The sequence below is a fragment of the Protopterus annectens genome, chromosome 3.part1 (genome assembly GCF_019279795.1).
Source record: "Protopterus annectens isolate FY-2018-M chromosome 3.part1, PAN1.0, whole genome shotgun sequence".
Classification (NCBI taxonomy): Eukaryota; Metazoa; Chordata; order Ceratodontiformes; family Protopteridae; genus Protopterus; species Protopterus annectens.
Genome location: NC_056732.1, coordinates 686,420,052 through 686,446,550, shown reverse-complemented (window position 1 = coordinate 686,446,550; position 26,499 = coordinate 686,420,052). Strand labels below are relative to the sequence as shown.

Sequence of the window (26,499 nt, the reverse complement as noted above, 5' to 3'; positions counted from 1 at the left end):
ATATATATATATATATATATGTGTGTGTGTGTGTGTGTGTGTGTGTGTGTATATATATATATATATATATATATATATATATATATATATATATATATATAGGTGTGTGTGTGTGTGTGTGTGTGTGTATATATATATATATATATATATATATATATATATATATATATATATATATATATATATATACGGGTCCACGGTCAACTTCTAAATCTCTAGATCCCACAATCTCAACTTTCAAAATCACGAAGCCATAATGTTGAGATTCTGGAATCTCGAAATTGTAAAATAAAAAAAAAAGATGACAACATTTAAAAACATGCTTTTGCAGGGGCGCAAGCCCTCCTGCACCCACCACACCCCCTATGAACCTACGAAGTTATCTTAGCCATGCCACAGTTTGGATGATGGACATGTACATTAGTAAAGATAAGCAACTCAAGCAACTGTACAGTATTCACGGACTTGTAAACTATGGAGGATATAAGAAGTCTTTACCATTATTGTTCTGGTTCATGTCCAAGAAATCTCTTAAGTGTTATAATTACATGTGGCACTATGTTTTTGAGCTTCTGGAGGATAACAAGCTGCAATGTAATGTACAGTTTGTATTATGTGATTTTGAAATCGCAGCTATTAAGAGTGTTAGAATGAATGTGAACGGAGCTTTTTCTAAAAGGTGTTTCTTCCACTTTGCAGAAAAGTTATGGAGGAAGGTGCAAAATTTAGGACTCACAAGTTTGTATAATTGCAATATAACATTCCAAATGTGTGCTAAAAAGCTTGCTGCTCTGGCATTTATTTCGGAAAATGATGTATTAATTATGTTCAGTGAGTTGAAGGATCATTTTCCAGATGAAGGCAAAGAGCTGTTGAAGTACTATTCAGAATGGTATCTGCTGGAAAAGTTAAGGGAATTTAGTACTAGATTAACGTCTAATGATTGATTTCCTCCTTTATTTCCCACCCAGTTTTGGAATATCTCTGCTCTTAATGAGTTCCAGGCTAGTTGCTCAGCATAATGCATCCGAGATTATCCAAGTGCAACTAACTCTGGGCAAGACTGCAATCCAAATTGTAACTTGCTACAGATCCCCCACCATGCCCCAGGATTCCCACTCCTCATTTCTTGATACACTGGAAAATATTAGGGTACAACCCAACACCCAAATAATGGGTGATTTCAACTACCTCACCATTATCTGGGAAAACTACTCATGTACCAACTCTTTTGCTCAACATTTTCTGGAATTCATAAATTCCAACTCCTTGGATCAACTTATCCACACCCCCACCAGGGGGAGCAATATGCTAGACCTGGTCATTACCAACATGGGCGACTGGTGTTCTACACCAGAGGTCAATTCCTTGTTGGTCAGATCCGACCACAAGCTAATCAGCCTAGACATCCACATCCCGCCCCCAACCCTATTAGGGAAACCACCGTAAAAAATTTCTCCAAAGCCAACTTCACACTTCTTAAGACAGAAGTCGCAAACTTCACGACACCCATGCAGATGAATCCTACACAAATGCACTTTATAAACACTTACACAAGTGCATGGATCGTGCTATCCCTAACAGAACCAAGATGCTATCCTCCAAAAAAGGAAGCCAATCTGGTGGTCCCCTGCCATAAACAACCTCTACAAAAGAAGAAAGAAACTGTTGCAAAAAAGAGTAAAAGCCTATTACTGGAAGAACTCCCTGGTCAGCCTCAGTAAGAAGCTGAGAGCCCTCATAAAATCCTCCAAAGCTAGTTATGAAAACAAAATCGCCACTGATTCTATAGACAACCACAAAGCATTCTATAGCTATGTCAAGAATCTCAATGGCAACACTCAGATCTGCTCTAAGTTACAGCACAATGGCACTAAATACACAGAACCAACTGATATTGGCAACATCCTGGCAGATAGGTTCAGTGCTAACTTTACCCCCCTCACCCCCTAAAGGGCCCATCTCTATACCTGAAGAATGCAAAGTTCCTGTAATCACGGCTGCACAGGTAAAAAACACACTCTCCATAGCCAAGAACACAGCATCCATGGGACCTGACAACATCCCAGGCTGTGTTCTACATGAACTACAAAATTAATTGGCACCCCACCTAAGCACCATGTTCAATCATAGCCTCACTTCAGGCTTTGTGCCCACTGAATGGCACACAGTGATGGTTATCCCACTCCACAAAGGGGGAGCCACCACAGACCCCGGGAACTACCGCCCCATTAGCCTAATGAGCCTGGTCTGCAAGGCCATGGAAACTTTCATCATGGAACTTATAAACAAAGACATTGGTAATCTCCAAACTCTGGACCCCTCACAGTTCGGGTTTGTAAAAGGCAGATCATGTCTCCTAAAACTGACTGACTTCTTTGAAGCAGTCATCAAAGCCGTAGATGAGGGTAAGGTGGTTCACACAGCCTTTCTAGATCTCATCAAGGCTTTTGACACCATCCCAGCCTAGTACCTACCTATGAACCTATTGAGAAAGAGTTTTACTTGAAAGCATTACTATTGCAATCTTGTCTTGGATGTTCATGTTCTGTATTTTTGCTGGATTTATTTTGATTTTTATAGGCACATTTAGCTGTTGGCTCTACATGTTTTTATTGGTTTTGCAAAAGTCAATCACATTCGCTATAAGCCTGAAGCCTGAAACATCTTTCAATACATTGATATTCAGAGATTATGTAAAAGATAGCCTACTAAAACTGAGTGATGACCTAACTAAATTCAAAATCTCCTTCCTTCTTGAAAATTCCACTGCTTATGCAGAATTCTTCACTGCCAAATTTTGTACACATATAAATTGCTGCATAGACACATCCCCCCCAGAAATAAATACAATGCCAAATTCAAAAATAAACCCCTGTTGTGGAACCCAAATATAAACAGGCTCTATAATAAAAGAAAAAAAAATATTACACAGACAAATCTAACTCTAAAGATGCCAAAAATGTTCTTGCTAGACTAAGAAAAGCATTTTCAGACCCTGATCAAGTCAACCAAAATCATATATGAGGTAAAAATAACTGCCCAGGTGAAGGATAGCCAAAATATTTTCTGTAATTAAGTTAAATATGTCAAAAACAACATCCAACACTGTGCTGAGCTAATACTAAATGATATCACATTCTCACACCTAGAAGACATACCCAATTTACTAGGGGATAGATTTAGCTCCAACCTTACCCCCTCTCCTCTTCAATATTTTCAGATCATATATCTACACTTACACTCCCCCCACCACCACACATACATACACACTCAGATGTACCCAGGAACAAGCTGCCAAGGTGCTACCCAGGGCTAAAAAAAAACATCTTTGGGGCCAGATAATATACCAGACTGCTTACTGAGCAGTCTGAAACATGACTTATCTGATCCCCTACAGAAGGTATTGAATATCAGTTTCAAAATGGGCTTTATGCTGGATGAATGGAGGACAGCAGCAGTCATTCCCTTGCACAAAGGTAGGGCTTTAACAGACCCGGGTAATTATAGACACAAGTCTGACCAGTGAAATCTGTAAGGCTCTGGAAATGATCACTATAGAATTAATATATAAGCATACAGGTAACCTACAAATTTTTGACCAAGCATAGTCTTCAAGTTTTCATTTAAGAAATATATCTAGCACTTTTCATCTCAAGTTGATCCCTTAGTAGTGGTTCAAATTACTGCAATGCCCTTTACAGAGGACTCCCCAACAAAGAACTTGACTGTTTACTGTTAGTGTGAAACTCCTCTGTCAGGTTGCTTACTGGTACTAAGCATTACCAACATATGACCCTTGTCCTGCACATTTTGTACTGGCTGCCAGTTAATTCTAGGATTATCTTTAAGGTTTTGCTTTTGGAGCTTCTGTCCATACAAGACTTGTGTCCCTATTATCTAATAGTTATAGGTGCCATATCCTCCAATTAAGGTTCTATGATTGGCAACAAATGGGGCTATAGGTGGTTCCATAGGTTTGTCTTGAGACTAGGCTCCTCACCTATGGAATCTACTACCTCTCTGGTTAAGAGAGTGCCCGTCTTTGGCTGACTTCTGTAGATATTTAAATACATATCTCTTTGAAATTGTTTACAAGACCATAGGATGAGGTATGATGCTGAATTGCTTTTGATGTGTGTGTGTGTGTGTGTGTGTGTGTGTGTGTGTGTGTGTGTGTGTGTGTGTGTGTGTGTGTGTGTGTGTTGCTGTTATTGTGGTGATCCTTGTTTATTCTTCATTTGTCCAAAGTGTTTTGGCAAATTACACCTAAATAAAGTTAATGCTGACATTGAACTAGTCTTTTTATGGGGAAAGATAGCCAAGAATAAAATTCCTGCAGTACAAATACAGGGAAAGGTGTTATTTATGATTATTAAAGAAATCCTGCAATCTAAGCAGCATGTCTTTGGGAAGAGGAGGAACCCAAATTACAGAGAACATATAAGAGAGAACATACAAGCTTCTCTTAGGCAGCATCTATAGGGCAGGACTAAACCCTTGACCCAGGATTTGAAAGATAACTACACTATTATACCATCAATATAGCTCTGAACATAAAAGGGTAATAAATGAAGGTCTAGGAAGGCACACTAGTTTCAGCCCTGTGCAACAGATTAGTTTTTAGCTTGTGCCGAGAGAGTGAGAGGATGCTAAATTAATTGGTACCTAACCTTTTACATTACTGTAATGGATTAATCAGCATTTATACTGCAGAGGGCTAGCATGCTCATAATGGATTCAGGTATGCTTATTATTATCATAATTTAAATTCTGCTTCTGAGTACTTCTAGGCGGACATTGTAATTGGCTGAAATATGTTTGCTTTTTGCAGGGGCTTGTTCTCACTTAATTCACTGGAAAATGCCAGACTTTTTAGGATCTGGCTCCTTTCACCTCACGTAGAGATCATTGTTTAGGTTTTGACAACGTCCTGCCTTTGGTAAACATTTCATTTTGAAATAATGTCTGTAACCACCTACTTCAACATCCTGCCTACATTATATACTCATAGTAAATACATCCATTTCTTATTTATAGGTTCATAGGTTCATAGGTGTGTACTAGGCTAATGGCCCTGGAGCGTAGATAAGCCTAGTCGAAGAAGATTCCCTGGCATCATGCCACCCAAAGTTAGTTCCCAGTGCCACTGTCAAGCAAGGCCACTGAAGTGATTCCTGGGATGAACTTCCTATTGCCCATCCACTCATCAAGATTTCTCTTAAAGAGGGCCAGTGAAGTGCTCTGCTTGACGTGAATGGGAAGTTTGTTCCAGAGAATGGGAAGTCTTTGGGTTAGGAACCTGCCCCTCCAACATGTTCTGTTTATTGTGGTAATGAGGTTTAGGTCCCTGGAGTGTGTGGCACAGAGGGACTGGGATTTCTTTAGTTGTAGCATATCTAGCAGCTCTGGGTCAGACATGACTTTGTATGTCAAGCAGAGATCGCCTCTAAGTAGGCAATAAGAGACAGAGTATAGCTGGAGTTTTTTGAGTCTGTCCATATAGGGCATGTGTCTAAGGCCTAAGATCCTCTTAGTGAGGTATTTTTGTGGCCTTTCCAGTTGTTGTAGGTGTCTAGTGAGGTACCATACTAAAGAGGCATTGTATTCAATAATAGGTCTAATGAGGGATGAGTAGAGAGGGATTATAACCTCTATCTTCCTGGATGAGAAACCTTTTGTAATGAGATGTGCCACATAGAAGGACTTTATGACTACAGTGGCAATGTGGTTATCAAAGGAGTGGTTGCTGTCAACCTGTATCCCCAGGTCTCTTATCACATCTTTGGTGTTTCATGGATTACCACCTATGTGGTAGTTCATGGGCACCAAATTTTCCCCAGAGAGAATGGCAATGCACTTTTTGGCATTGAGCTTAAGGCCATGGTTCTGACACCAGTCACTGGTGTCAGTGAGGCCTTTCTGTAGAATGTCTACATCAGTTGGAGAATCAATAATGGCTCCCAGTTTGCAATCATCTGCAAACTTTGCCAGCCAGAGTCCCTTTGTGTTGGCTTGAACTTCAGAGAAGTAGATGCCAAACAGGAGAGGACCTAGGACCAATCCCTGTGGCACACCACTTGTAACTGTTAGTCAGATTTGGAGTCCACTACTTTCACAGTGTGGGTTCTATCAGTGAGCCAGTTGGCAACCCATCTTATGGCATATGGGTTTATGCCTAATTTAGTGAGTCTATCTATGATTCCTGAGTGAGGGATGGTGTTAAAGGCCTTGGCAAGAAATAGGTAGGCTGTGTGAACTACCTTGCCCTCATCCACAGCTCTGGTGACAGACTCGAAGAAGTCTATCAAGTTGAGCAGGCATGATCTACCTTTCACAAACCCAAACTGCATGGGGTCCAGAGTTTGGAAATTCCCTATGTCCTTACTTATAAGGTCCATGATGATATGCTCCATAGCCTTACATATCAGACTCATCAGGCTAATGGGGTGGTAGTTGCCAGGGTCTGTAGTCGCTCCCCCTTTGTGGAGTGGGATGACCATAGCAGTGTGCCATTCGGTAGGAACAAAGCCTGAAATGAGGCTGTGATTGAACAGGGTACTCAAGTGTGGTGCCAGTTTACTTTGTAATTCATGTAGAACACAGCCAGGGATATTATCAGGTCCCATGGAAGCTGTATTCTTGGCTTTGGACAGTGCATTTTTTACCTGTGTAGCCATGATAATAGGGACTTGGCATTCCTCAGGTATTGTTATAGGCCCTTTAGGGGGTGAAAGGGGCTAAAGGTTGCACTGAACCTGTCGGCCAATATGTTGGCAATATCAGTTGGTTTTGTATATGTATTGCCATTGGGCTGCAACTAAGAGCAGATCTGAGTATTGCCATGTAGATTATTTTCCTTAGTCAGCTGGAATAATTTTAAATGTCATCACATAGTTGTAATGTAGAGTAGTAGAATAAAGTCCTGACCATAACCCAGCTGTCCCGTATTTGATTAACAGGCCATGTGGTCTGAGGAGCTGATGAGGGGTTGGGGGAGGAGAACTAGGGTTACCTGATGAGAGCTTAATAGAAGAGTGGCTAGGATTATCTCATGAGAGCTTAAGGATGGAGAGGCTAGGCTTATCTGAGAGCCAAGGGGAGGAGTGACTAAGCTTATCTTATTAACAGCTTAGGGGAGGAGTGGCTAGGCTTGTCTGATGAGAGCTTAGTGAAGGAGTTGCTAGACTTATTTGATGAGAATTTACAGGAGGAGTGGCTTGACTTATTTGCAAGAACTTAGTGGAGGAGTGGCTAGTCTTATCTGACGAGAGCTTAGTGGAGGAGTGGCTAGGCTTATTTGATGAGATCTTAGTGAAGGACTGGCTAGACTTATTTGATGAGAGCTTAGGGGAGGAGAGGCTAGTCTTATTTGAGAGCCAAGGGGAGGAGTGATTAGGCTTATCTTATTAATGCTTAGAGGTGGAGTGACAAGGTTTATCTGATGAAAGCTCGGGAGGAGTGACTTGTCTTAGACCTGCTCAGTTCTGTCACAAACAGGAAGAATTTGATGGGCATGCAAAATGTCACAAACCTCTCCCAGAGGAAAGCTGAGCCAGTAGTAGAGCAAGCAGCAAATGACATGGTGAGAGGGTTCTGCAAGTTATATGTACAGTTAAAAAAATTGCAATTCAACGTATTTATCAGTATTAAAATATGTCTAAATGAAGCTTGAAGGCACTGCACTACATTACATGACAGTTCTCTGAGGAACTAGAGTGGACTGATTATAATGTATACTGCTTACATACTACTTATAAAGCTGTCTTTTGAAAGTCTGAGGACCATAATTGTGACTGTATGCATGACAGGTGGAACACATGTTGATTTTCAGACTGCAGTATCTGAGGGAACCCTGAGTGATCTTAGAGTTAGTATATATAAATAGCAGGGGTGAGGGTTTAAGGAGTGAAGGAGGAAAAATGTCTAGAAAGGCAATGTCATTACTCATAACAAGTATTATTACTATTATTATTATACATTTTGTACTATATAACAATACTGCAGTCACAGCAATAATTACTGTTAATTTCTTAAGTGTATTACATTCCATTCAAAAGTCACAGAATTCTTAACCCTTGTTTTTCTTTCTGATTTTGTGAGTGATCTTTTCTACATAAAAAAAAACAGCAAATAAACAGGAGAATCACTTAGAAATAAAGTCCACTTCAAAAACCACAATAAATCCAGTAAAGCGATACCCAGCTCCAGAAAGGAACTGCACCGATTGCTTCTATTGAATTGGTGCAGGTCCTTTCTGGAGCTGGGTTTCACTTTACTGGATTTATTGTGGTTTTGAACTTACATAAAAAACAGACCCTCTCAATCAGTTCTGCATGGTAAACAAACGGCAAATAAAGGGGATTCTAACCCAGGAGTAGATGTAATAAAACTTCATGACACTGGATATAAAACTTTATGGCCAGTAATGGCATAAAAATTCCTTTCTCACATTTAGTGTCATTTCTGCAAAAATGGCAGAAGCAGCCTGGAAGGGATATACTATATAACACAAACATGCTCTTAGACTCTCACAGTAATAAAATATCAGTAGTAGGAGATATGCGGCTTTTCCAAACGCTAATTCCTAAAGGGAAAAAAATGAAAGTGCACATCCTTTCCTTTTCAAAAGACATACATTGCTAAGAGTAAAGGACATTTACATATATGTGAGAGCAGTCTGCTACAACAAATATGAAAAGTGAGTGGCAACACATGGAAGAGAGCCTCCTTCAGCATGTATAACACTATTAAAATCGACAGGCTTCACACAATAAAATAGTCAACTCATTGGGAAGAAACAAAGCTCTAACATTCTGGATTGCTGTTTTCCAATTTGTTGCTGTTTCCCATTAAGACAAAGATTACTCCATCCACAGAGAAAAGAACAAGGTTGAGATAGAGAAGCCAATCACATTCTCCTTATTATCAAATGTGCATATAGTTGAAATATGGACCAAAAACCACCATGGGTACCTAGCTTCTTATTTAGTTCTGCCTTGCCAAATTTATAGAACGAGAGACTTCTGGCCATTAACTTCAAAGGTAAAAATGACTCCATATTGCTGATGCAAGGAACAAAAGCCTCTCACCTAAAGACTGGGAAGGTATGTCTGCTGTTCAAGATTGGGTAATGGACAGCAAAGCTTCTGACACCTATAACTCGGAGTAAAATGAACCAGACAAGAATAAGAGACCTGCAAAGTTTGATACATGTGGGGAGCAACAAGCTAATAATAATCTCTCAGTAACTCATCAAATGTCTCCTGCTCTCCAGGGCCTCCTGAGCAGTTACCTTGGAACTTCATTCAGTGCTATCCTATGCAAGAAACAATGTTTCTGGTAAATAAAATGAGAGCAAATACAAAGGAAGACAGTAGTGTTGATACTGGGGATTATGTAAGAAGCTGTTACCAAGCAACCGAAAACCATGATATGAGCCAATCCAAGGGAAGACTTAGTTCTCCTCAAAGAAAAGAGATTAAGGAAGAAATCATCATCAACCCCCTTTTCCCATTTTCTATATAGAGTTGGGGTGTCATGTCAACTGTTGCCATCTTTCTCTATTCAATGCCACTCTTCTACATTCTTTGACACTCATGCCTGACAGTCACAGGTCTTCACTCATGCAATCCATCTACCTCTTTGGTGGGCACCCTCATTTCCTCTTGCCTTCTTCCTGTCTACCCCAAATCTTCTTCACCAGATTGTCTTCTGCTTTTCTGTACATGCATCTTAACCACTGTAATCAGTTTTCTTTGAGAAGGAAGAATGCAAAGGACATAAGATAAGGTCAGGAAGATAAAGGAGCAGAGGAACTATTCCAAACTTTCTGGAACCGCAGACCCTCACTTCTTGTTTTTTTTCTCTTTGACCCATGTTACTTATCAGTCTTGCCATTACTTAAAACAGAACTTTCAATATCTAGAGACTAGGTCCTTCTGTCTCAAGTTAGCCTGCAGAGGCAAATGATTATCTGCTTAATGAATGCAAAGAAGTATGCATGTTAAAAGCTAAAGAAAATAACAGTCTTCAAAAATGATTATTCCCTGGAAGCTTCTAAAACCTAATCTGCAAGTAACAATGTCATTGCCTTATTGTAAATTATAGAAAAAAAAAAAAAAACAGTTCTACCTGGGCAACTTGCTAAAGTCAGCATACATTGATTCTACTTTGTTAGGAATTTGGAAAATTGCTTAAATAATGAGGCCTTAATATAATCAGAAGATGAAGTGACTCAAATGTCAAAAAGCTTCTATCATGAACTCAGTCAAGCAGTAAAAGGTTCAAAAGAATTGAAATCCTGCCTGATAAATTCTAGGTTATATGCTGCTGAAGATAGGTACAATCTACCTTAAGTAAGGTATGGCTAAAACTAATGTAGGGGAGCATCCATATTCATCAAGGATACCCACACCTCCAGGTTAGTGGCACAGCACGATGCTTCAGAGATCATCCACATGCAACTAACAATGGGCAAAACTGCTATTCAAATTATAGCTTGCTACAGATCACCCACCATGTCCCAGGACCCCCACTCTGCATTCCTGGAAACACTGGGAAACATAAAGGTCCTACCAAACACCCTGATATTGGTTGATTTCAATTACCCAAACATTAACTGGGAGAACTACTCAAGTACAAACTCCCTTGCCCAACATTTCCTAGAATTTATAAACTCAAATGCCCTGGATCAACTGGTCAACATCCCTACCAGAGGTGACAACATATTGGACCTGGTCATCACCAACATGGGCGACCGGTGTTCCACACCGGAGGTCAACCCCTCGCTGGTTAGATCTGACCATAAACTAATCACTCTGGATATCCACATTCCACCACCACCCCCGGTCAAAGAGACCACTGTGAAAAACTTTTCAAAAGCAAAATTCACGTTACTTAAGACCAAGGTGGGAAGTTTCAAAGTCCCCATACTAAAGGATAATGCTGTCCAAGCTGCAAAATCCTTTACTAATGCACTCTACGGGCACCTACAAGAATGCATGGATCATGCTGTCCCAAACAAAACCAAGACTCACTGCTCCAAGAAAAGGAAACCAGTCTGGTGGACCACTGCCATAAACAGGCTATATAATAGAAGGAGGAAACTAGTACTGAAAAGAGTAAAATCCCAAGAAGAGAAGACATCCCTTATCAGTACCAGCAAGAAACTACGTTCCCTCATAAAATCATCCAAGGCGAGCTTCAAAAGAAAAATTGCCATGGACTCCAAAGATAACCACAAGGCATTCTTTAGCTATGTCAAGAATCTAAGTGGCAATTCTCAGATCTGCTTGGAGTTAGTGCAGAATGGCACAAAATACACTGAACCGACCGATATAGCCAACATCCTGGCAGACAGTTTCAGTGCAAACTTCACCCCCCCTCTCACCCCCAAAAGGGCCCATAACTATACCAGAAGAATGTAGTGCCCCTGAAATCACAGACACTCAGGTTAAAACAGCCCTCTCCAAAGCTAAAAACACAGCATCAATGGGACCAGACGGTGTCCCAGGCTGCGTCCTACATGAGCTCAAAGATGAACTAACCCCTCACCTAAACACACTGTTTAAACTCAGCCTCTCCACAGGCTACGTGCCCACAGATTGGTGCACAGCAACAGTTATTCCACTCCACAAAGGTGGAGCCACAACGGACCCTGGAAACTATCACCCTATAAGCCTGACTAGCTTGGTCTGCAAAGCTATGGAGTGCATCATCATGGATCTCATTAACAGAGACATTGGAAACCTCCAAACACTGGAACCTACCCAGTTCGGCTTTGTTAAGGGCAGATCATGCCTCCTAAACCTGGTGGACTTCTTTGAAACAGTTACCAAGGCTAAAGATGAGGGAAAGGTGGTCCACACAGTTTACCTAGACCTTACAAAGGCCTTCGACACCATTCTCCACTCAGGTATTATAGACAAGCTCATCAGCCTGAACATAAACCCCTGCATCATGAGATGGGTTGCCAACTGGCTCATGGACAGAACCCACATGGTAAGAGTTGCGGGAGCTAGGTCTGACTCTAAACCGGATACAAGTGGCATTCCCCAGGGCTCAGTCCTAGGACCCCTCCTGTTCGGCATATACTTCTCAGAGGTACAGGCAAGCACAGGAGGACTATGGCTGACCAAGTTCACAGACGACTGAAAGCTAGGGATTATAATTGACTCTCTAGCTGCCAACACAGACATCCTCCAAAAGTGCCTCACTGAGACTGATACCTGGTGTCAAAACCATGGCCTCAAGCTAAATGCTAAAAAGTGCATAGTCATCCCCTTTGGAAAAAGCAAAGTACCCACAAACTACCACATAGATGGTAGCCCCCTAAATACGGAAGACATAATAAGGGATCTGGGGACCCAAGTAGATAGTAACCTCTCCTTTGATAATCACATTGCCAAAGTGGTTAGAAAATCCTTCTATGTGGCCCACCTAATCACAAAAGGGTTTGCATCTAGATTGAAAGAGGTCATTGGGCCCCTCTATGCATCACTCATCAGACCCATCATAGAGTACAATGCCTCATTTGGGATGTACCTTACAAGATGCCTGCAACAACTGGAAAGACCACAGAAGTACCACACCAAGAAGATCACTGGCCTCAAACAGATGCCCTTTGCAGCTCGACTGAAGAAACTCCAGCTGTACTCTATTGCATACCGCCTACTCAGAGATGATCTCTGCCTGACATACAAGGCCATGTTCAACCGAGAATTGATGGACATGCTCCACCTAAAGAAAACCATATCCCCTCGAGCCACAAGCTCCAGGGATCTAAACCTCACCTCAACAATAAATAGGATGTGCTGGAGGGATAGATTCCTGTCCCAGAGACTTCCCATGCTCTGGAACAAGATTCCAATCTACATTAGGCAGAGATCCTCGCTAATCCTCTTCAAGAGAAACTTTAACAAGTGGATGGAAAACAGAAAGTTTACCCGGGGATCACTTCAATGGCTCTGCTGGACAGAGGTACAGGGAACTAATCTAAGGGGGTGGCAAAAGCCAACACATTCCGGCTAGGCTTATAAATGCCTTTGGGCAGATAGCCTAGTACCTACCTATGAACCTATGAACCTATGTTTGGAAAAGTGAAAATTAGCCATCTGGTCAGTGCACGTCATCAGTAAGTCAGGGGATGAATTATTGATTGCAATGATTTGGTCACAGCATTATACTTATTATTGACAATTTCCATGGGGGATTTGGAGTCAAAGGTAAACAAGCCTATTCCATCTAGAAAAAAGTGTAATGGTCTGTGCTATTAAACTTGTCCAAACAATGTAGTAAAACCTGACATAAATGACAGAGGTATGCCATTATTTGCTAATGAAGTAAACTCTCTTTCAGACAGCTATCCAAACACTGACATGGCAGTGACAGATGCTGAGCACCCTGCCTTCTATGTGGATGATGCAAAAGAAAGTTCATCAGTTCATGCAGCTTTTTTTTTGCTAAATATGGCCAAAGGAAAAATATATGTGTATCCACCAAAGTAAACACCAAAGTAAAAGTTATGCAGTTGTTTAAATCTATTTGAGGATAAGGTCATGAGCACTGTGTCATGAGTGAGATATGTTTTAATAAATTTAAGAGACTAAGGAATAATCTGACTTTTTACAAAAGTCAGAGTTATTAAAAGATTTTTCAAAGTTTTTCAAAATCATGAAACTAAAACTTAGCATGTAGGGATCAAGGAATTAACCTCCTCAAAATGGGCAGAAGACAGCACAGCACTCTGGGCAGATGGTGAGTGGTCTAAATTTATATCTGGTCTTGATATCCTGATGTACTTGGGAACATATGTGGAAAATCGCTAGCGACATTTTGTGGGTATACATGGATACACAAGAGATCCTCTTCCTATATCACAAGGACTGAAGTATGTAAAACAGTGTCTGTGGTCACTTAAATAACTCCAGGTAATGACAAATAATTTTCTGTGTGGGCTAATACAATAAAAGGTAAACAAAATACTTGTCAAACTGTGTGTATAAATGTCTGTGTCAGTATGAGAGAGACAGAGAGCGAGACAGAGAGAAAGAGATGGACTGTGTATGTGTGCGTGTATTTATATGTGTGTATGTGTGTGTGTGTGTGTGTGTGTGTGTGTGTGTGTGTGTGTGTGTGTGTGAGTATTTTTATATATATATATATATATATATGTGTGTGTGTGTGTGTTTATGCATGTTTGGGGATGGGAAAGCTGTAATGTTTTGCACTGTGTATATAGAGTGTGAGTGTAAATGTGTGGGTGCATGTGTGTGTGTGTGTGTGTGTGTGTGTGTGTGTGTGTGTGTGTGACTGTGTGTCTGTTAGTGGTAGTGTAGTTAGGGCAGGGTGACAGGGGCAACTGCCTGCACACAAAGATCCCATCATTCCTTAAGTGCTGTAGTGCTCCGTGTGTGTGTGGTCTAAACTATATAAACAGCAATTTTTTTTTTACTAAAATCTGTGAACCTTAGTGCTCCATGCAGGCAGGGTATAAACTGTAGCCAGCAGTTTACTACAGTTTAAAAAGAACATTTTTTTTTATTTTTAACTAAAACATGCACACTCTACAGCTCTATGCAGGCAGAGTATAAACTGTAGCAAACATTTGCTATACTTATAGCAAAGTGTTTGCTACAGTTTAAAAGAAGAAATTTCTTGAAGGAGGTTTGGGGGCAGGGCACGTAAATGGGACCTGAATGGCTGGGGCAGGAGGGAGGGTATGTGTACCATGCATCTGCTCACCTGATAGGTGTGCCAGTAAAAGGAACATCCATTTTATTTTTCAGTGGAAGAGCTTGAGGGCGTATGTGTGTAGATCTAACAGAAATAAGCCAATTGCTTACAATGTATCAACTGGCTTATTACAGTGAAGTTTTTTTTATTTGTTTTACTCTTCACTTGAAGAGCTGAGGGGGTAGGGTGCTGGTTCATAGTACAGGCCCAGGGCACTGGTTGAGCCAGTTACACTTCTGTCTTGTCTGTGACTGTCTATGTGAGTTTTTGAGTTTCTGCATATTTGTGAGACTGTTTGTCTGCTTCTACATCTTTATGTCTATATATCTGACATGGTGTGTGTGTGTGCGTCTGTGTGTGTGTGTGTGTGTGTGTGTGTGTGTGTGCATGTGTGTGTGTGTCTCTGTGTGTATGTAAACATTATTAAATACTGGCATGACTTATATTTTGGATATAAAATATTTCCCCCAATAAAAATTACATATCCTACAGCAACTTTGAAATATTAGCTGGAGGTATTATTTTACATCACAAATATAAGCAAATATGCATATGCTAACACTCAGACAAACAGAAAACAATTTTACAGATAACTCATTTTCTAAGCACAGTAAATCCTTCCAGAGAGGGTGTTACATGGAAATAATGGTTCTTTATTGTCCTGTAGCACCCACCCTCTCGGGTGTTATTGCTTGCTTATGAATCAAAAAGGACTGGCATAGTGATTCCCAGTGCAAATTGTTTATGAATAGTGCCCACAAAATACTCATATTTGGTTTAGGACCTGTAAGAAGACAACAGTCTTTAAATGTTTTCAAGATGTTCCTCACAGAACTTTCAGTGTATTTGATTTTCAGTGGAACAACTTAATGCACGCACTAAGCAAATGTAAGCAAAGACTGTGGAAAAACATGCTAAGGACATAACATTCTATTATTTCAAAGACAACCAACATAAGACCCAGGGGTGGAAAACTGAAGCATGCATCAACATTCTCAATAATTTTCTACCTACTTAACCTATCAGTACGTGAATGCAATTCTCCACTGCACACTATTATGAAAAAAAAAATAGATTTACACACATATATTTTAACATATTTGCTCAAAAGTCCTGGACAAAGCCAAATGTAATCAGGCCCAAAGGCCCAAAATTAGGGAAGGAAGTTTCTTTGTTTACCAGTGAGAGTGTGGAGCTCTGAACAGCCTACCTGCCCTTGGAGGAGTGGTTTCTGCCCAGAAACTGTAGTTTTATTGGCCATTTTGGGCTAATTTCTAGCTCTTTAATCTTTCTGATATAAAAACCACATTTGCGCGGTTTTTGTGTTTGTATAAGCTCAGTAGATCCTGCCCAGGTGTCCTGCAGAGACCTACAACGCCAGTGAGACAAAAGGAGAGACTTTGGAGTGTTTAAGTACAATTGTTTTGATTTTTCTTGTTGCTTATTGCTATTTCCACCTAAACACTCGTTTTCTGGCATTTATTGCTTCTCAGAATGCTCACTTTATACTGAAATTGCATTTATTTGTGTCTGCACTTTAAAATTCATTTTTTGTTGTAAATTGTATTTTTAACTGTTACTGGCTTCCCATTCAAGTGTGGCAGCCATTACTGCACTATAAAAGTGTGTTTGCATTTGTTTCTACTGTTTTCTTGAAAAAAAAAATATTGCTATTTTTCTGCCTTACTAAGCTAGAAAAGTCCAGTTTCAGATACCTGCTGATACCCGGACTGTGTTTAAGTGTCTGTGTTTGGCCATACCTTACTTGGGCAAAAAGGAAGTTTATTTGTTCACCAGTGAGAGTGGGGAGCTCTAAACAGCCTACCTGCCCTTGGAGGAGAGGTTTCTGCCCAGAAACTGTAGTTTTATTGGCCATTTTGGGCTAATTTCTATCTCTTTAATCTTTCTGATATAAAAAAATGCATTTGCATGGTTTTGCGCATGGTTAGCTAGGGTTAAACTATTCCTGACTCCACGAAGTCTACTCTTCAGTTTTTCCTTTGGAACTAGACAAACCTTCAACTTTAGCACTAAAACCATTCATTTTACAGCCCAGCACTTGCTTAAAACTCATAGCAAGCACTAAATACCCCTAGCACTAGCCCCCCTTATACTCTCCAGAAGGACAAGGCTCCCTATTCGTCCCCACCAGTCAATCAAAAAAACAGCTCACTCTACCTATTCAGGCATGTCCAAAGGGCAGTTTCCAGTGTACTCTCCAGTCCAACTGGTGAATCTGGTCATTTTGAGGCAATGTTACAACTGCCTCATGTACACAGACAGCCCTCTCCTCCTACCACCAAACACTAATATATGCAAGAGATGCAATTATACAGCCAGACTGGAGGCAAAGCTCTCTCAACCCCAGACTGTAACTGACTGTTAAGAGGAGAAGGGTAATACTTGCAACACACCACCAGTCTCACATAGACCTAACAAACCAACACAGGCAAATAACACATATAAATACATGAAAACATACTCGGAGGCTCTAAATAAAAATCTGCAAAAGCAACAGAGTCCTCCAATGCAAACATCCAAGCAACTTCCACAACCCATCACCAACCATGAAACACATACTTCACATAATCAGTGTGCCATGCAATCACAGCCCTTAACCAAAAATAACATACCTAACACACTAGTGATAGGCGACTCTATAGTCAGGCACACTGATGCCCCACTAACTAAGCTGGACAAGGAGAAGGTTACAGTTAGCTGCCTGTCGGGTGCCAGGATCCGCCACATAACACAAGCACTCAGGTCACTCCAGAACAAGTACAAATATGACTCTGTCATTGTACATGTTGGTGTGAATGACCTGAGACATAACTCCCTGGACTACATGAAAAGAGACATGGAAGAGCTCTCAGATCATGTAGCCCAGGAAGTTATGGCCTTGACCCTGAGTAGCATCCTGCCCTTACCAAGAATGATGCCACAGTATAAAGAAAAAATTATCAACTTCAACAATTGGCTAAGTTTCTGGTGTCATTCAAAGGGGATCCAGTATCTGTCTGCCTGGGATAACATGCTCGACAAGCCACGTTGCTTCACAAGAGATGGCTTGCACCTGTCACCCTTAGGCTTTCGAATACTGGCAAAGGCTCTTGTCACCCCCATAGTGCCTTTTTTAGGCAAGGCTCAAAAGACAAACCCACCACCGTAAATAGCACAAGTAACCAAAAACTGAGGGCAATGCTACTCAACGCCGGAAGTCTAAACCTCAAAATGAATGCACTCGAGGCACTCCTCATTATAGAGAACATCGATATCTATGTAGTAACAGAAACCTGGTTTAAGGCTCCACATAGCACCCTAGCACTACCAAGCTAAAACTCATACCATACCTTTCGGCCACAGAACCCGGACCGAAACACAAAAGGCAGGGGTGTATCCATATTCATCAAGGATACTCACACCTCCAGGTTAGTGGCGCAGCACGATGCATCAGAGATCATCCAAGTGCAACTAACAAAGGGCAAAACTGCAATCCAAATTGTAGCTTGCTACAGATCACCCACCATGACCCAGGACCCCTTTTCCGCATTTTTGGAGTCACTGGGAAATATGAAGGTCCTACCAAACACCCTAATACTGGGTCATTTCAACTACCCAAACATTAATTGGGAGAACTACTCAAGTACTAACTCCCTTGCCCAATGCTTCCTAGAATTTATAAACTCAAATGCCCTGGATCAACTGGTCAACACCCCCACCAGAGGGAACAACATATTGGACCTGGTCATCACCAACATGGGCGACCGGTGTTCCACACCTAATATCAACCCCTCGCTGGTTAGATAAGACCATAGACTAATCCCTCTGGATATTCACATTCCACCGCCAACTTCAATCAAGGAAACCACAGTGAAAAACTTTTCAAAAGCAAACTTCACGTTGCTTAAGACTGAGGTGGAAAGGTTCACAGCCCCCACGCCAATGGACAATGCTGTCCAAGCTGCTGAAACCTATACAAAGGCACTCTATGATCATCTGCAGGAATGCATGGATCATGCTATCCCAAGTAAAACTAAGACTCACTCCTCCAAGAAAAGGAAACCAGTCTGGTGGACCCCTGCAATAAACAGGCTTTACAATAGAAGGAGGAAACCAGTATAGATAAGAGCAAAATCCCTAGAAGGGAAGACATCCTTGATCAGCATCAGCAAGAAACTACAATCCCTCATTAAATCATCCAAGGCTAGCTTCGAAAGAAAAGTTGCCAAGGACTCCAAAGATAACCACAAAACATTCTTTAGCTATGTCAAGAACCTAAGTGGAAACTCTCAGATCTGTTCTGCGTTGGTGCAGAATGGCACAAAATACACTGAACCAACTGATATTGTCAACATTTTGGCAGACAGGTTCAGTGCAAACTTCCCACCCCTCTCACCCCCTAAAGGGCTCATAACCATACCAGAAGAATGTAAGGCCCTGGCAATCACTGACACACAGGTTAAAACAGCCCTATCCAAAGCCAAAAACACAACCTCAGTGGGACCAGATGGTGTCCCAGGCTGTGTCTTACAAGAGCTCCAAAATGAACTAACCCCTCACCTAAACACACTGTTCAAATGCAGCCTCTCTACAGGCTACGTACCCACAGAGTGGTGCACAGTAACAGTTATCCCACTCCACAAAGGTGGCACCACAATGGACCCCAGGAACTATCGCCCTATAAGCCTGACTAGCCTGGTCTGCAAGGCTATGGAGTGCATCATCATGGAACTCATTAACAGAGACATTGGGAACCTCCAAACTTTGGACCCTACCCAGTTTGGCTTTGTTAAGGGCAGATCATGCCTCCTAAACCTGGTGGACTTCTTTGAGACAGTTACCAAGGCATTAGATGAGGGTAAGGAGGTCCACACAGCCTACCTAGACCTCGCAGAGGCTTTCAACACCATTCCCCATTCTGGTATTATAGACAAACTCACCAACCTGAACTTTAACCCCTATGTCATGAGATGGGTTGCAAATTGGCTCATGGATAGAAGCCACACGGTGAGAGTTGCAGACTCTAGGTCCGACTCTAAACTGGTTACAAGTGGCGTCCCCCAGGGCTCAGTCCTAGGACCCCTCCTGTTCGGTATATACTTCTCAAAGGTACAGACAAGCACAGGAGGACTTTGGATGACTGCAAACTAGGGGCCATAATTGATTCTCTGGCTGATACAGACACCCTCCAGAAGGGTCTCACTGAGATGGATACCTGGTGTCAAAATCATGGCCTCAAGCTGAATGCCAAAAAGTGCATAGTCATCCCCTTTGGGAAAAACAAAGTACCCATGAACTGCCACATAGGTGGTAGTCCCTTAAATACAGAAAACGTAATAAGGGATCTGGGGACCCAAGTAGATAGCAATCTCTCCTTTGATAATCATATTGCCAAGGTGGTTAGAAAATCCTTCTACATGGCCCACCTAATCTCAAAAGGATTCGCATCCAGAACAAAGGAGGTTATTGTGCCAGTCTACTCATCACTTATTAGACCCATTACAGAATACAATGCCCCATTTGCGATGTACCTTACAAGATACCTGCAACAGCTGGAAAGACCACAAAAGTACCTCATCAAGAGGATTACTGGCCTCAAACAGATGACCTATGCAGCCCGACTAAAGAAACTCCAGCTGTACTCGGTTGCATACCGCTTACTCAGAGGTGATCTCTACTTGACATACAAAGCCATGTACAACCCAGAATTGATGAATATGTTCCACCTAAAAAAAACAAAATCCCTGAGAGCCACACGCTCTAGGGATATAAACCTTACCACAACGATAAATAGAACATGCTGGATGGATAGATTCCTGACCCAGAGACTCCCCATGCTTTGGAACAAGATTCCAATATACATCAGGCAGAGCCCCTCACTAGCACTCTTCAAGAGAAATCTTGACGGGTGGATGGGAAACAAAATTTATCCCGGGGATCACTACAGTGGCTCTGCTGGACAGAGGCGCAGGGAACTAATGGCTCTGCTGGTCAGAGGCACAGGGAACTAATCTAAAGGGGTGGCGAAAGCTAACACACTCTGGCTAGGCTTATAAATGCCCTTGGGCAGATAGCCTAGTACTTACCTATAAACCTATGAACCTATGAATATTACTGTAATTCACTTTAAAATGTTAATAGGAGAACAGGTTTGCACAGGCATATACTTTTTGTACAATAGGAATCATGTAATTATTTTGTCTAGCATTATTAACTGACTGTAATCCTCAGTGATTTACAAGAAAATCAAACATTTTATGAGGGATGGGGAAAAAATATTAGGTAAAATCAGGAATGTTCTGTAAAATCAAAGAAAGCTTAAGTAACACTTCCTGACTCGTTTTATACAAAGTGAAAATTGGACTTATTTTAGCAATCCCTGATTGTGGAACTACACAGATACAGAAATCTTTTGTGCTGTTCTTACTACACAGAATTTCTGAACATCGCATTTAAAATCAATGTATTTAAACAATTAAGGGATTTGTAGGTATTAATACTAATTATGGGTATCTGATACTAGAAAGGGCTGTATTTGTTAAAGCAGTGCATATACATACCCAAAAATGATAATATACTTTGCTGACTTTCAAAGGTTGCACCAAAGTTTTCATTGTGATCTAAGAAAAGAAAATATAATAACTTGTATTAAAAACATATGATTGCATGATAAATTTGCATTTTAACAACTTAATGTTTTCCCACTTCTGGCCCAGAAAGTGTGTAAAGTACATAAAACATGAAGCAAGTGTTTTATTCTCACAGAATTCTAAACACAAAATGTCATTCCAATGTTTTATTTATTTAATCAAATGCAATAAATTAACATTTATTTCAATAAATTATTCAAAACCACCTAAAAATATAGCATGTCAAAGATAATAAAGTCAGAACAAGTATACCATGCTAAAACAGGTGTATATTTATAGAGTTCATTTAATCAGCAGAATCAAAGAATATCACAACCAGACATTTCTAATGGCTATTGTCTATGCATATATGTTAGTTGTGCTTTATCATTTTTTTCATCTTTAGGTTTCATTGGGTGGTTGTGCCTCTCCCACCCCTTACTTTATATACTAACTTCAGGATTGCACTACAGTGGAGAAAAGGCCATATATAACTTTCAGCAAAATGAGTTTCAGTCAAATGAGTTTTCAATGAAATGAGATTTCAATGACTTGTGCACAGGCACTGAGTTTCAGTGAAATGAGCTTTCAGTGAAATGAAGTAGACTCATATATATATATATATATATATATATATATATATATATATATATATACACTTTTTAATCTCGAAAGTCCACAATCCCGATGTTCAATATATCGAACTCAGAACCTCGAGATTGTGAAATCTCAAAATTAAAAAAAAAGAAAAAAAAAAGAAGACATCAAAAAACATGTTTTTGCAGGGGGGCAAGCCTCCTACACCCCTACACCCTCTGCAACTTAAATATACTAATTCTGAGATTGCAGTACAGTGAATAGAAGTAATGTTCCTGTTCTGCACTGTATAGAGATCTCCACTACCATTCTCTTCACTATAAAGCGATCTTGGAGTTAGTATATTTAAGTTGCAGGGGTTGTGGGGGTGCAGGGGGGGGGGCTTACCTTCCTTCAAAAACATGTTTTTGACGTCTTCTTCTTTTTTTAAATTTTGAGATTCCACAATCTCGAAGTTATGAGTTCGATATATTGAACGTTGGGATTGTGGACTTTCAAATATGTATATATATATATATATATATATATATATATATATATCTATATATATATTAAATAAACACAGACTTCTTTTAATTAAGGCATCATGAGAGATGCACACATTCCCACTCACTTTCTTTTGAATGAACAAAGACCCTTTACTTATTTTACATATCTTTATTAATGCACTCAGGCCAATAAGATCAAACTCTGCTAGCTGTAGGTAAGATATGTTTTGTTCCTTTTTGAGTTTATTAGTGCAGCGTTTTGCCAGGGTGACTATGGTTTGGCCATATATGCATTAACTTTAGGACTTTTTTGCTTTTTGGTTTGATTCATGTTTGGGATCCATCCATAATATAATGGACAGCAGGCTTTATATGATCTGTATGTCTGCGACAATACATAGACTCTCCTAATATAGTGCATCCCCAAAAATGGCAAAGCATGTCATTCTTCAGCTAGTGAAGTCTGGCCTTCATGACATTAATGTAGTAAAGACCTATAGATTATGTAAAGGGTCAGTGTGCATTCTAAACAAGTAAGCTATAGCACTTGTATGTCCTTAAGTGCCCACATATATAGCTCCCATGATGCCTTCATTAAAGTAAGTTTGGGTTTTCTAATTTCTTTTCTTTTTCTTTCTTTTTTTTTTCTTTTTAGGTGGTGTTCTGTTTTGCTATGGTCTCACTGGTTTGGCTCTATAGGCATTTACTTTTTGGTATAGACATTGTTTGAACCTCATCCCTAAGGTAAAGGCCATCAGGCTTTTCATAAGTCATGTGTTTCAGAGAATGTCTAAACTCTTCACTTTTTCCGCACAGTTGAGTTCAACTGGAAGAGAAATATATTAAGTCTCAATGTTTGCATTTAGTGGACTGCATACATTAGTAAAAATGACTACATTAAGTAAAGAATCATTGCACATTTAGGAGACAATGAGGTAGAACATTTGTATATCCTTATGGGTTAAATTGCATCTCCCATAAAGCCCTCATCAAGGAAGAATTGTCACAGGTGATGATGTAACAGAATACAGCTTTGGAGAAAAACTGTGTTTTTTAATAACAAACAGTTTCTGTTGTGGTTGCAGCAAAGAAATAAAAGCAATGGCTTCAAATATGCTTACTCTATAATAAAACTTTCTTCAAAACAGTAATCTTTTTTCCCCATATTTAAGTATTTATCCATCCCAGATGTAAAGTTGTATTCCTCTTATTATTAATGAAGCTTCTAATTAATCCATTAATTAATTAATTTGTCTTGGTTTACCAGGATATTTTAAATGGACAAAACCAATTTTCAGCAGTGGCCTGGGGAGAAAAACTTCATCTAAATTATAGTATGCATATCATATAAACAAGTGCATTTTTTAATGGCATACTAAACATTCATACGTATAACATAGAAAGGAGAACAGCTACAGTCATTCCTCTGCATAAGGGAGAACTTTCCACAGAAAGAGGCAGTTACAAACCCATAAGTCTGACTAGCCTGATATGAAAAGCCATGGAAAGACTTATCATGGAATTAATCAACCCACACATAGGTAACCTTAAATATTGGGCCTTTCTCGGCTTGAATTTGTCAAGGGCAGGTCATGTTTACTGAACCTGGTGGATTTTTTGGAAAAGATCACTAAAGCAATTAATGAAAGCAAAACAGTACACACTGCATAACTTGACCTAGCCAAACCTTTTAAGACAACTCCCCACTCAGGCGTCGTAGAAAATCTAAATAAACTGGGAATAAACCCTTGTGTCATCCACTGGATTGCCAGCTGGCTCACTGATAGGATGCAGACAATCAAAATAGGAGAAATTACCTCCACAAATAGACCAGTTACCAGTGGAGTCCTCCTGTGTTCTGTGCTGGGAACTCTCCTGTTTGGCATCCATTTTTCTGAAGTTAAAGCCAATACAAAAGGGCTCTGGTTGGCTAAGTTTGCAGATGACTGCAAGCTAGGAGAAGTCATTGAATCCTGCAGGAAGTTTTGTCCCAAGTAAATAACTGGTGCCAAAATCATGGACTGAAGCTAAATGGTGAAAATGCATTATTGTATTCTTTGGGAAGTCATCTACCCCAGGGAGCTACCACATTGACAATACATCTGTAAGAGTTGTCCCAGTTGTTTTGCATTTGGGAACTTATGTGGAAAGTGACCTAACTTTTGACCAACATGTGTCTATTGTTGCAAGAAAGACCTTCCATATTGCACAGCTTATAAACAAAAGGATTGTGTCTAGATCTAGGGATGTCATTGTCCCTCTTTACTCAGTTTTGGCCAGCCATTGAATGTCATGCCCTGTGTGGTATGTATCTGTCCAGGTACATGCGATAACTGGAATGCCCAAAGAGGTACCTTACTAAAAGGATGCAAGTCCTAAATGACGTGTCCTACATGGACCAACTCAAAGCCCTGTCACTATACTCAGTAAATCATATCAGAAATATTTGGTCTATGGATCTAAACTTCTTCTGCAACATCAACAGAATAGTTTGGAGGGACAGGTACATCTCACAGAGGATACTGCTGCTGTGGAATAGACTCCCCATCCATATAAAATAATGTTCATCCTTGTCCATATTCAAGTGCAACTGAGATCAATGGATGGGAATCAGAAAATGTACCCCAGTACTTCCCCTTGTACTACTAATGGACAGAGGCAGCTTCTAAATGGGTTATCTCATGCATGGGTCCCCACAAATTATTTGTGGTATGATCCCAGTTATTTTCATTGGGAGCAAAATATAATTATTGACCTTAACCAAATGGGATAGGTTATTTCAAGCGCAAAAAACAAAACAAAACAAAAATTGGCTAGGCTTAAAATGTCCAACAAGGGTAGCTAGACTAGTGATTACCTATGAACCTATGCATGTACAATTTACAATGATATATTTAGTTGTCAACTTTGTCTAGTACTTAACTACATGTAGCTGTTTACAGGTGAATAAGTATGTGTCATCAGTAACATTTGCTTATTTGCTAGTCATGCTACAGATTTAATTTAAAAATATTAGCTTTTATAGCATAGGGTGTATTTAGATAAGGAGGTACAGAGAATCTGAGATTATAGCGGTATCCTCATTAAGTACAGGCACACCTCCAGACTGGTTTGCCAGCATGTGCACTGGAATTACTCCAGGTGCAACTGACGGTTGGCAAGACACCCATCCAAGTTATAGCCAGCTATAGACTTCCTTCCATGATTCAGGACACCCACTTCTCCTACCTGGACCTACTTGACTCCATCAAGGTACCCCCTAACACCCTGATCATTGATGCCTTCAACTACCCCACCATAGACTGGGTGAACTATTCCTGCACTAATGCACTCACCCAATGATTCCTTGATTTAATCAGTTCTAACTCACTAGACCAGCTCCTCTCATCCCCCACAAGGGGAGATAATATTCTGGACTTGGTTCTCACTAACATGGATGACAGCTGCACCACTGCCATAGTAAGTTCTTCCCTAGTGAGATCAGATCATAGGTCTGTCTCATTTGAAGTTTCTATCCCACCCAACCCCCCAGCTGTAACCAGGTTAAAAAAGTTCTCAAAAGCTGACTACAACCTCCTAAGAGAGGGTATCAATAGCTTCACATGACCGCCCCCCTCAGATGATGCAGACAACTATGGTGAACAGTATACAAATGCAGTATACAAGCACCTGTACAACTGCATGGACTCAGCCACACCCAACAGAACTAAAACCTGCTCCTCAGGGAAACACAAACCTGTCTGGCGGACATCCTCTATCAACAGGCTTTACAACAAAAGGAAGAAACTGTTGTCCAAGGGTAAAAATGAACAAATTCCAAATTGGAAAAACTCCCTCCTCAGCCTCAACAAGCAAATCAGATCACTAGTGAAAACCTACAAAGCCAATTATGAATTGAAACTAGCCTCTGAGACAAAGGGAAACCACAAAGCCTTCTTCAGTTATGTCAGGAACCTCCATGGCAAAGCCCAGGTTTGTTCCGAATTACTACTTAATGGTACTACTTACTCTGATCCTGCTGACTTAGCCAACCTGCTAGCAGATAGGTT

The 26,499-nt window shown here is 40.4% G+C and overlaps 1 protein-coding gene across 7 annotated transcripts in view; it reads right to left on the bottom strand.

The window, feature by feature from the left end:
- Positions 1-26,499, bottom strand: part of OC90 (otoconin 90) — a 1,698,850-nt gene that overhangs the window by 685,637 nt on the left and 986,714 nt on the right. For all 7 annotated transcript variants that reach the window (XM_044067044.1, XM_044067045.1, XM_044067046.1 and 4 more), the window contains one exon: positions 21,297-21,356. In XM_044067044.1, the coding sequence (XP_043922979.1) occupies positions 21,297-21,356 (60 nt within the window). The remainder of the gene's footprint in view (positions 1-21,296; positions 21,357-26,499) is intronic.